Source organism: Nyctereutes procyonoides, unplaced genomic scaffold (genome assembly GCF_905146905.1).
Source record: "Nyctereutes procyonoides isolate TBG_1078 unplaced genomic scaffold, NYPRO_anot_genome, whole genome shotgun sequence".
Lineage (NCBI taxonomy): Eukaryota > Metazoa > Chordata > Mammalia > Carnivora > Canidae > Nyctereutes > Nyctereutes procyonoides.
The window spans coordinates 22,330,627-22,342,646 of record NW_026575048.1 but is presented as its reverse complement, the minus strand read 5'-3'; the positions used below and the strand labels follow the sequence as shown (position 1 = coordinate 22,342,646).

Sequence of the window (12,020 nt, the reverse complement as noted above, 5' to 3'; positions counted from 1 at the left end):
ATCTTATTTTTGAGTTATAAGAGTTCTTTTCTAGATATGTTTCTTATTAGGTATGATTTCCAACATTTTTCTTTCACTCTTCAGGTTTTCTTTTTACTTTTTTTCTAAAAAGATTTATTAATTTATTCATGAGACAGAGAGAGAGAGAGAGAGGCAGAGACATAGGCAGAGGGAGAAGCAGGCTCCCTGCAGGGACCCTGATGTAAGACTGGATCCTGGGACTCTGGGATCATGCCCTGAGCTAAAGGCAGATGCTCAACCACTGAGCCACCCAGGTGTCCCTCCTTTTACTTTCTTTTTTTTTAAAAAAAGATTTTATTTATTTATTCATGAGAGACACACACACAGAGAGAAGCAGGCCCCACGCAGGGAGCCCGATGTGGGACTCAATCCCAGGTGTCCAGGATCACGCCCTGGGCTGAAGGTGGCTCTAAACCACTGAGCCCCCGGGCTGCCCTCCTTTTACTTTCTTGATGGTATCCTTTGAAACTCAAAAGTGTTTAATTTTGTCCGATCTATTTTTTCTTTTGTCACTTGTGCTTTTGGTGTTATATCTAAAAAGGGTTTTTTTTTTTTTAGCCCAAGGTCATGAAGATTTGTTTCCATATTTTCTTCTAACAGTGAATTTTAGCTCTTACATATAAGCCTATGACCCATTTTGCATTAATTTTTATATATGATATGAGATAGGAGTTCAACTTCATCCTTTTGCATATGGTTATATAATTATCCTAGCACCATTTATTGAAAAGACTATTCTTTCCCTATTAGTCTTGGTACTCATGTTGAAAATGAGTTAGTCATAGTAGGAGGGTTTATTTATGGACTATTAATTCTATTCCATTGATTTATATGGCTATCCTTATGCCAGCATCATGTTGTCTTAATTATTGCAGCTTTATAAATTTTGAAATTAGGGAGTGTGAGTCCACTGAATTTGTTCTTTTAAATGTTTATCTTCTCTCTCTCTCTCTCTCTCTCTCTCTGTGTGTGTGACTATCATAAATAAATAAAAAAAAAAATTAAAAAAAAAAAAAAAAAAAAGGGATCCCTGAGTGGCGCAGCGGTTTGGCGCCTGCCTTTGGCCCAGGGCGCGATCCTGGAGACCCAGGATCGAATCCCACGTCGGGCTCCTGGTGCATGGAGCCTGCTTCTCCCTCTGCCTGTGTCTCTGCCTCTCTCTCTCTCTCTCTCTCTCTCTCTCTCTCTGTGTGTGACTATCATAAATAAATAAAAAAAAAATTTAAAAAAAAATGTTTATCTTGACTATTCTGGGTCTCTTAAATTTCCCTATGAATTTTAGAATCAGCTTACCAATTTCTGCTAAGAAACCAGCTGGAATTTTGATAGAAATGATATTGAATCTATAGATTAATTTTGGGGATATTGTCATCTTAACAATATTAACATGGGATGTCTTTCCATTTATTTAGTTCTGATTAAATTTCTTTCAGCAATGTTTAGCAATCTTAAGAGTATAAAGGATACACTTAGTTTGTTAAACTTATTCCTAAGTATATTTTGATGCTATTGTAGGTAGAATTTTTTTTTAATTTCATTTTTAGGTTAATTGCCAATGTAGAGAAATACAATTAATTTCTGCATATTGGACAGCCCGAGTGGCTCAGCGGTTTAGTGCTGCCTTCAGCCCAGGGCGTGATCTAGGAGACCTGGGATCGAGTCCTGCGTCGGGTTCCCTGCATGGAGCCTGCTTCTCAAACTCTGCCTCTCTCTGTCTCTCATTAATAAATAAAATCTTTAAAAAAATAATTTCTGCATATTGACATTGTACCCTGAAATCTGGCTGAATGCATTTATTCTAATAATTTTTAGTGGATTCCTTAGGATCCTATATTTAAGATCATGTCATCTGCAACTACAAACAGCTTTATTCTATTTCTAATCTTGATGCCTTTTATTTTCTTGCTTAACTGTCTTGACTAGAACCTCCAGCATAATGTTGAATAAAAGTGGCAAGAGTATACATCTTGATCTCAGAAGGAAAACATCCTGCCTTTCCCCATTAAGCATGATGTTAACTGCAGGCTTTTGCAGATGTCCTTTATCAGATTGAGGAAATGTCCTTCCATTCTCAGTGTGTAGAGTGTTTTTACCATGAGAGGATATTAGTTTTTGTAAAATACTTTTTCTCCTCAATTGTAATGATTGTGTAGTTTTTTTGTCTTTTATGCTTTTTTTTGAAAAAAAAAATAATATTATTTGAGAGAAAGAAAGTATGAACATTGGGGAGGGGCAGAGGGACAATCAGACTTCCCTCTGAGCAAGGAGCCTGACTCAGGGCTCAATTCTAGGACCCTAGGATCATGACCTGAGCTGAATGCAGATGCTTAACTGAGTCACCCAGGCACCCCTGTCCTTTATGCTTTTTGTACAGTGTGTTATATTATTATTTTTTTATTTGAAACTAACCTTGTATTCCTAGGGATAAATCTCATTTGGCAATGGGCTATAATCCTTTATATACGCTGCTCTACTTTGCTTGCTAGTGTTTTGTTGAGGATTTCTGCGCATATATTCAAAAGAGATACTGGTCTGTAGTTTTCTTTCCTTGTGATATCTTTGCCTTATTTGTTATTAAGAGAATACCAGTCTCATAGAATGAATTGGGTAGCAGTCCCTCTTACTCCATTTTTGGGAGGAGTTTGTTAAGAATTGATGTAAATTCTTCTTTCAGTGTTTGATAGAGTTCATTACTGAAGCCAGAAAAGCCTGGACTTTCTTTGGTGTGAAGTTTTAAAATTCATTCTCTTTGTTATAAATCTATTCAGATTTTCTATTTTGTCTTAAACCAGTTTCAGTAATTTGTGTCTTTTGAGGAATTTTACCATTTCCTCTAAGTTATCTCATTTATTGGCATACAATTGTTCAAAATCATCTCATAATCCTTTTTATTTCTGTAGTAATGTTTCCTGTTCTGTTCCTGATTTTGAGGTCTCTTCTTCACACTCCTCTTGATCAGTCTGGTTAAAGCCCTGTCATTTGGTTGATCTTTTCAATCTCATGCACTCTCATACCTTTATCACACTGGATCTACACTTGACTTTTCACTTTTCCATCTCCCCATCTTGGTTGAAAACTCCTGAGAGCAGGGTCTGTATACACCTCATACTCTCACATATACTCAACAAGTGCTCCTGGACTGAATGAAAGATGACCCAAAGTTGAGGAAGGCTGGGAGATTAGCTGAAAATCACAGAATTCCAAGCCAGAACTCTGCTCTCTCAGCCCCAATACAGGGCACTTTCCCTTGCCTCACAATCTGCAAGGACATGGGAAAGGCATGTGCTAGGTTCCAGTCAGTATTCTCAGGCATCATGCCATCCAACAGAGTGCTTTTTAGAACCAAGTCCTGCAACAGGACCTACACAACACATAGGCATTGAACTCCTTCCAGCTTTGGGGACATTATATCCAATGGACAGAAGTTACTCTGATTTCTACTCAATAGAAAGGAGAGCTGTGAAATCACTAGAGCAATATGCAAATAATGGATTGTCCTAGGTTTCCCATTGTGGGAGGAATCCATCACAGGCCAGCTAGCTACTTACCTGGAATATCATAGAAAGACACCACACGTTGTTTAGAGTGAGAACTTGCTGGTACGTGCCATTATCTCTGCCAGGAATGTCCCATCCCCTTTCCTGACCTGATGAATTCTAGTTCTTAAAACCCCTTTTCAGAAGGCAGGATTAACCACCTTCTTACTCATTTTCCCTTAAACGCTGTCCACATAGCTATAATTGTGGGTACATGAGTCTGTCTTTAGGGAGACAGGTCCCCAAAGAGACTGTGATGATGGCAGAAGGGCAGGGACCTTGCTTCATGCTCCTCTTGCCCAAGCATCCAGAACTGGAGTCTTTGCAGGATTAAACTGAAGCAGGAGTCAGACTGAGCTTCTGTTCTAACCCTATGTTCTCGTATGTTTCCAAACACATTTTCATGTAGTTATTTCCCTGGGGAATGTCCAGCCTCCTATGATCAAACTGTCTCTCACAACTCTAGTAAGGAAGCGTATGAACAGGCAATGATCCATCGCTGGGCTAAGTGTGTCAGGGGAGTTCACCTGAGGGGTGACACCGTCTCAGTCCTTTGTGAATCACTGTAGTGAAGGTCTTGAGCCATTTCCAATTGTCTTATCCACAATAATAGCAGGGGACTCCGCCCAGCAAGCTGTTGTGTATGCTGGGCCAGCTTGCAGAACCAATCACACTCACAGAAGCAACCCAAACCACCTCCCCTTGGCAATAAATACAGGGAGGACTTTTGCCATGGGACTGTACCCTACCTGCATTCAACAGGATTTGCAAATAGCAAAAACAGATAACCATTCATGAAGCCCCATCGGTCCCGCCGGTGTGGAGATGAAGCCGTCTCTATCATCAAAGTCTTGGAGCCTTAAACCTCAAATAACTTCTTAGCTTTTAAAGATATATTACAAAGGGATAATGACAAGAAAAGCAAATGAGAACGGGACCAGTTAAGTTTCTTAGGCAAAATTATCAGCTAGAAGATTTGAAGAGGAAATAATGTAATGATAACATTACGTGCATGTGTGCTTTCAGAACAAGCGCTGTGATGTGCATGCACTAAGGAGAATAAAAAGATGCTGAAGACCATTCAGAGAATGTATCTCAGGCTTCAAAAAAAAAAAAAAATTCCCAGCAGGTGGCAGGTGAAGGAAAATATCTGACCCCAAACCTCACTGTGTGTGCACGGCCTGCGCAACGTAATTCCAGCTCTTACTGCGGCAATAGCGGCCTTTCCTAAAGTGACACACAGGAACTCAACATCTTTGTATGCAGTGGTGCTTAATGCAGCCCCAGCCCAGATCAACACCTCCCAGAAAGGTGCTCTGCTCAGAATGACAGGCAAAGCGTTGATGGGTTCCCTTTCCTTCTTTCTGGAGTCATTTCCTATAATTAATTACTTTCCACTAAGAATTAGCCTGAACTCTCTTCTCCTCTTTTAGTCTCTTCTTTCCTTGGACAAATACAATTTCTCTTAAAAAAAAAAAAAAATCATCCCTCCGAGCTTTCGGGATGCTCACGGGGCGGAGCGGGGGACCGCCTGGGGACGCAACGCCTCCTGGCGAAGGCGGCAGAGCGGCACCGCCACGCTCCCTGCCGAGCCCGCGGCCGCCGCCAGGAGGCGCTGCAGAGCCGCGCGGGGCCGCCGCCGCCGCCCGCCCGCCCGCCCGCAGGAGCCCGGGGAGCGGGAGCGCGGACTCACTTGCGAGGGTGATGACGCTGCTGAGGTTGTGATCGCCTCCTCCACTGTGGTGCAGAACGAAAGAAAACGGAGGTTGAGAATGGCAGCGGCGCCGAACCGCGCGGCCCAGCCGCTACGGGGACAGTCCTTGCTCCTCCTGAGACACACCCCCGGGGCCTGGAACCTGTGGTTCCCTCGTTATCTCAGTAGAAAAGCAAACCAGAGGACAGCCCCTCCTCTCCCTCGTCCCCCCTGCAAATCCAGCCAAGAAACGGATTTAAACAGCTCAGCAGACTTTGTTGATCTTTTAACTTTGAGCATTGACGTTGGGGGCAGGGGAATGCAGTGGGCCCCCTTCACCCCTCTTTTAAGGGGAAAGTGACCCTTCCCTGGATGCCCAGCCCAATCGAGCCCCGCTAGCCACTGCAGCTGGTCATGGGTGTTATCACTGAAAACAGAGTGCAAAGGTTTGCCCTCATCGCTCTCTTCCAGTTTGGCTTAAACGGTGTCTTCTAGAATGCAACCCATCTTCCAAGCTACTTCTAAAATTCCAAGGAAATCAGAGTTGGATGGGTTTCTAGGCATGGAAATATGCAACATTCCAGAGTTTATTGGATTCCCTGCTTTTCCATATCCACCCCCCCAACCCCGTTCTCTGCCAAGTATGTCTGGGAACGTTTTAAAGGGTCTCAGAATGTTTGGGGTTTAATTCTGTGCAGCGTCACCAGGGAGGATGCCAGGGATTCAACACTCCGGTTCAGTCTGGGGCCAGAGATGCCAGATTCCCGGCTGAGAAAATAGCAAACCTGCCCTCTCCTGCTTGGCAGGAGCGGGGCGTTCAAAGCACGAGTCCTGCTCACTGCAGCTTGTGGCAGTCTGGATTTGATTACAGCCAGAGCAGGAGCAAGCCTGCATGAAGCAGTCACGATGGGGGGAAATGTGCCAGATTAGGGGTCAGGAACCATCTGCTCCACTTTTTGCTCTTTTGCCATCTGGCTGTTTGATCTTAGGTGACTTGTCCTCTCTGCGCCTCACTTTTTCATCTGTAAAATGAAGGCCTTTCAATAATGATGCCAGCTACCATTTAGATCTGCTTTGTGTCAGGCACCGTGCTGGATGCCTAAACTCTAATCCTCATGAGGGTGCTCAGGCAGTATTGTTATCTCAGCATCGAAGATAAGGAGACGAGCTCACAGAGGTTAAGTAACCTGCTCGGGGTTGCACAGAGTCCAGAAAGCAGCTAGGCTCTGGTTTCAAAGGCCACTGCCTCCTTTTGAGCTTATGCCCCAGAGGGAGAAATGAAAGCTTGGGAAGATTTTCAACCCAACATAAATGTTTCTCCCCCAAAGTCCCCCTGCTTAGCTCTCAGTTCCTGTCCTGGGGAATATAGTGGTTTGGGGAAGATTTACGTTCCTTCCTTAAAGTGAAACAGAAGTGTCTCACTGAAAAACACTGGCTAGGTGGTTCATCTGTCTGCTAGAGGAATTGTTTTTCTGTGATGCTTGGGGGTCCCCCCCCTGCCCTGCAGCAAAGGGGTCATTTAGGGTCTTACCACATCTTCACTCACCTCCAGGACAGGCCTCGGTACTGAGTCAAGACATCCAAGATATCCCCAGGCTTGGATCCGGCCCCATTACCTGCCTGAGAGGGAATATTGAGGGGTGAGTCTCCCTGCTCGCTGGTCAGAAAGTTCTGGTTCTGGCTGGGAAGGCCTGGGCTCTCTCTAGAATCTAGACAGTCCCCTATCTCGATGTGCATCCTGCCTTGACAGAGATGAGAGCTCTTGCTAGGAATTCTGATGCTGTCCACACCTTGGGCTCACCGTAAGAAACCCTGCCCAGACCCAGATCAGGTGATACTAGGCTTGCAAAATTGCTCTGAAAATTAGACAGCGGTGTCCGTTTTTCCAAAGGACATATTTCAAGGTCCCATTTGCCTCATTTTTAAAAGTTGTGAAACACATCATAAAAGGAAGCATATCACAATCCTTTTATATCACTATGTCTCACATATATACAATTTAAAAAATAGTAAGAAAATAAAATGCCATGTCCCTGCCCTTCAATTGAAGAGAGAACATGGTCTTTTAAAACCTCAATCTGACATGTCCCTTGTCTAAGCCTGTTATTTCTAAGCAGGGCCATTGCAACAGTCAAGCTGAAGACGGGCCTCCCAGGCAGCTGGGGGGTGATGGGGAGGCTGGCCTCCATGAGAGATACCCCACCCCTGCGCCTGGGGTGTGACCCCTGCTCTCTGGTGCCCAATTCCTCTGCCACCTGCCATGTATGTCACACTCCAAACGCTGCCTCCCAGCAAGTCCTGAGGAGCTGTGCTGATTCTCAATGACTCCTTATCCCGAGAGCACTTCAAGGAGACCAGGGGATGGGGGGAACCAATAGGGGGCCCCATCCAGCAGGAAGTGGTTGGGAGAAGCAGTGCTAAGGACCAGCCTGCTTATCCTTCTGGAAAGTTACAAGTAGTAGGGTGGTTGGGGTGAAGAGTCGCTGAGGGGTCACGGAGGACACAGCTACAGTACAGGGAGAGGATTCTGGACTTGGGAGTCAGGACTGGGAGTGCTGGTGCTGGTTCAGCACCTGTGAGCTATGTGTTGCGGGCACTCAGTTCACCTGCACAGCTTTATCTTCTTTATGGGTTAATTTGAAGGAGAGTCATATTTCATAGGATTGCATTGATGATGCCAAATGAGATAGATCAAATGCTAACAGGCCACAGATGCGAAAGGTATCTGCTGGTCTTTGGGCAAGATTCCACTGGAGGCCCTGAATTCTACTGACCCAGAGAATAGCAGCTGGGTCTGTCTATAATGAGCGGCTAATGAACAGAAGCTCATGTCTGGGAGCCTCTAGGAACCTCCACCCTGTCTCCCTAGAGCCTGATCCTGCTTCTCATGGATAGCACTTTGCAGGCCTGAGGGGTCACCACAAAGTGGGTGCAGAGGTTGGCTGGGATCATTTGGTGTACCTCCCTCTCTTCCCCTCATCCCTCCCCCTACCCCATTAGCATCAGCTCCTGTCTCATCCTCTCTTCACCCTCCTTTAATTTCCTCCCTGACAAGTGCCAGGTCTTGGAAGGAGCCCCACACTGTGGGGGAGACCTAGTCCAATCCGCCCACCACTGCCAGGCTGGGAGATCTGGGCTGAGTCACTTCTATCACAGCTGCTCCCTCGGAGGTCCCCCCAGTTCCTGCTCGCTCCCTCATTCCATCGCTGGGAGAGGAATGCGGGGTTAGGACAGGCGTGGGGAAAGGTGATGGGTCACAAATGCTGGTCCAGGGGAGGCGGGCCAGACCAGAGAGGGGCCAGAGCTGAGAGTTCTTCTCTCCAGGCTCCCATAGGGGTCAAGATCTCCTCCCCAGTGCCCCATCCTTCCACAGTCGGGGTAACTTACCGTCAGAGAGTCGCCCAGGGCTCCAATTACCTTGATGTCAGCCGGTTTCAGCCTGTGAACTGAGATTACACTTGCGAGTTAATGGCAGACAGGGGTTCTTATCTCCTCTGAAAATGAATGAAGACCTTCCAGGAAAACTGAGAGAAAGTCTATTTGTAATGGCAGTTCAGCTTGGACAGAGATATTAAGAGCCCATCCTTGTCATAAGACTCAACAGTAGCAGCCATGGAGCAGCCTCCCTCTCTCTCTCCTTTGGTGCTTCAGGAACAAGAAGGCAAGAAGTCCGACCCTCTTTCAGAGGGGAGTCTGGGGCCTTCAGTGAAACCTGATGCCTGAAACAGCCCCTGGAATGTGGTCTTGAGAGTAAGGCAGGAATTGTGGTAAAGACGTAACCAACACTTAACCTATTCTAGGATCTGTTGATAATTGGGAGAAAATCTAATATCACCCTATTTAAAAAAATTAGCTCGGTTTTTCTTTTTTTTTTTTAAGATTTATTTATTCATGATAGACATAGAGAGAGAGAGAGGCAGAGACATAGGCAGAGGGAGAAGCAGGCTCCATGCTGGGAGCCCGAGGCAGGAATCGATCCCCAATCCTGGGACTCCAGGACCACGCCCCGGGCCAAAGACAGATGCCAAACTGCTGAGCCACCCAGGGATTCCCCCAGTTTTTCTAAAGTGAAAAGGAACATGCTTTTCTACCAGTGACTCATTTTTTAAAATCAAGGTGAAGTTCATATAACATAAAATTAACCATTTTAAAATCAACAATTCAGGGGTATTTGGCACATTTGCAATGGTTAGATGACTGTGACCTCTATCTGGTTCCAAAACATTTTCATTTTACCCCCAAAGGAGACCTGCGCTTATAAAGCACTGACTCTGCTCCCCTGAGCTCCTGACAACCATGAATTTGCACTCTATGGACTTACCTATTCTGGCTATTTCATATATAATTCCATTTATATATGAAATTCCATTTGGCCCTTTTGTGTCTGGCTTCTTCCTCTTTGTATAAAGATTTTGAGGTTCATCCATGATATGCCAATATTTTATTCCTTTTTATGGCTAAATCATAACCTATTGTATGGATATAACCACATCTTGCTTATCCATTCATCTGCTGTGGGACATTTGAGTGTTTCCATCTTGTGGCTGTTGTAGTAGTGCTATGAACATTCATGTGTAAGCACTATTTAAATGACTGTTTTCAATTATTTTGTGTATATACCGAGGAGTGGAATTGGTAACCATAAGATAATCCTATGCTTAGCTTTTTGAGAAATCACTATACTATTTTTGACAGCCTGACTCTATTTTTTTCATCTTTTGAGTTTGCACATGTACTATAATGTAGCCAAACAGCTATTTACTCATGACAAACATACCACCAAGCAGTGGCTGGGTGCTCTGGAGACTACGGAGTGATCAGAAACGGAGAGAGCTCTAAAGAAACTCGGAAGCTAAGGAAGAAATGAGAAACATCCCAGTTATAATTATTTATAAGCTGATAAACTCTGTGAGAGATATAAAGTGATAAGAAGTTCTGAAGTTGCAGGATGATTTACCCCTGCGGGGTGTGTGGTTCAGAGCAGGCTTTACAGAGAAGGTAGTATTTGAATGTGCAATATGAGATGAGGATGGGGGGAGAGTGAGGAGGGGGGATGGAGGGAAAAGCATAAAGAATGCATGTGGTATGGTAAAGTGTGTGATGTCTGTAAAGAACGGATAGTTGTACACTCTGGCTTCAGTGAAGGGTCTGTAAAGGAGACTAGCACAAAATCACATTGCAAAGGTGAGTTAGGGCCATGGGCCTTTTATGCCTGGCTAACAAGCTAGGAGAGCCACATGAATACCGCTATATGGAGAATTACTTGCATATATACACCTGTACGGTAGCTCTCTACCCCTCTACCTTATACACGTGTGAACATGAATCCACGGGCACTTGGAGGACCACAACTCTGTGGTCCTATGCTGTATGAAGCTCTGCCCCCTCAAATCACAACTTACTCCCCACTCCCCCAGAGTACTTTAGTCCTGTAGTCACCCTAGCTTTGCCTGGCTCCATCTTTCCTCTCAGATGTACTTTCTATTGTCTCTGGTGGTTGCAATACTTCACTAAACTGTCAGTTAAGTTTCGTGCCTTAGGAGGATCTAATACAACATCCGTACCAGGGAGTGGCCCATGACTCCAGGGTGGGGGTGGGGGAAACCTGTTATCTCAGGGGTCTGTTGCTTAAGATGGAAAAATGAAACTTGTCTGCATGGAGGCCTTCTTGACAGCCCTTCCTTGTCAAATCATTTGGTAACACATCCAGCGAAACGGAACCAGATGCTTTTGACCCACGGGGCTATCTCATTTCACCCATCAACATCCAAATCATGGTTTTAGAATTATACCTGCACAAGAAGCTGTATTAACACTCAGTGGAAACAATGTTCGAAGAGATCTCCAAGCCTTATCTCCTTCCGTGGAGACATCTTTTCTACCTGACTTCCATGCTGTCTGCAGATGGAGAGCTGTCACTCCCACTGAGGATATGTTCTCACTGGAAAAGTAAAAGTCCCTGCTTCTTCCTATGACAGCATGTAAACTAACACATACATAATTGTGAATGTGTGTATGCAAAATATATAGATTAGTGGTCCTCAAATTTGAGCATGCATCAGAATCATCTGGAGAGCTTGTTAAAACACAGATGGTCGGTTCCTACCCTCAGAGTTCTGCTTTAGTAGGTCTTGGGAGGGGTGGGCTAAGGATATGTGGTTAGAAGAACAATATCAAATCACAAAGCCAGCTGCACACATTAGCACACATCCATGGGGTTGAGCCTGAGAACTTTAAAATGACCTCTTCTCAAAGAAATTGGGCCATGGGTAAAAAAGGCAACAAAACAGAAAATAAGACCTCCTTCCCTCAACTTTGGAGCACTTAAATTAGTTCCTGGTGATGACAGTCAATCACTGTATTCTTGTTGCCATAACGTATGATATACACAGTGAATACTGTGAATACTTGCTAGCGGGCAAAGGTTAGGGGAAATCTTTGAAGCTGGTAAAATGTGGAAGAGATGGACAGATTTTCTCCAAAAGCACATTACAGTTTGCTAAAGAGGCAGCTGAAACTGGTCATCCTATCACCTAAATTTTTAGCTAAGGAAACATACACACATACATATGTGCATGCATGTCCACATCCATGGGTGTGTATGTATGTGTAGACAGACTGATTGGGGGGGGGTTCTCCTGTTGTTCTGAAGGATTTCCTTTGAGAGATAACAAACCAAATGATCCAAGCATAAGTGGGAGGAGTCTGGCTTATCTGGAATTTTATTAAGATAGAGCCCGACATATTTCATTTGTTTAATATTCTGTAGA

General features: G+C 44.6%; 1 protein-coding gene across 5 annotated transcripts in view; it reads right to left on the bottom strand.

Annotated features, from left to right (window-relative positions):
* The window catches only part of PLB1 (phospholipase B1), a 139,453-nt gene that overhangs the window by 59,164 nt on the left and 68,269 nt on the right, over window positions 1-12,020 (bottom strand). For all 5 annotated transcript variants that reach the window (XM_055327243.1, XM_055327241.1, XM_055327245.1 and 2 more), the window contains 3 exons: window positions 8,638-8,696; window positions 6,797-6,870; window positions 5,251-5,294 (listed from right to left, as the gene is read on the bottom strand). In XM_055327243.1, the coding sequence (XP_055183218.1) occupies window positions 5,251-5,294; window positions 6,797-6,870; window positions 8,638-8,696 (177 nt within the window). The remainder of the gene's footprint in view (window positions 1-5,250; window positions 5,295-6,796; window positions 6,871-8,637; window positions 8,697-12,020) is intronic.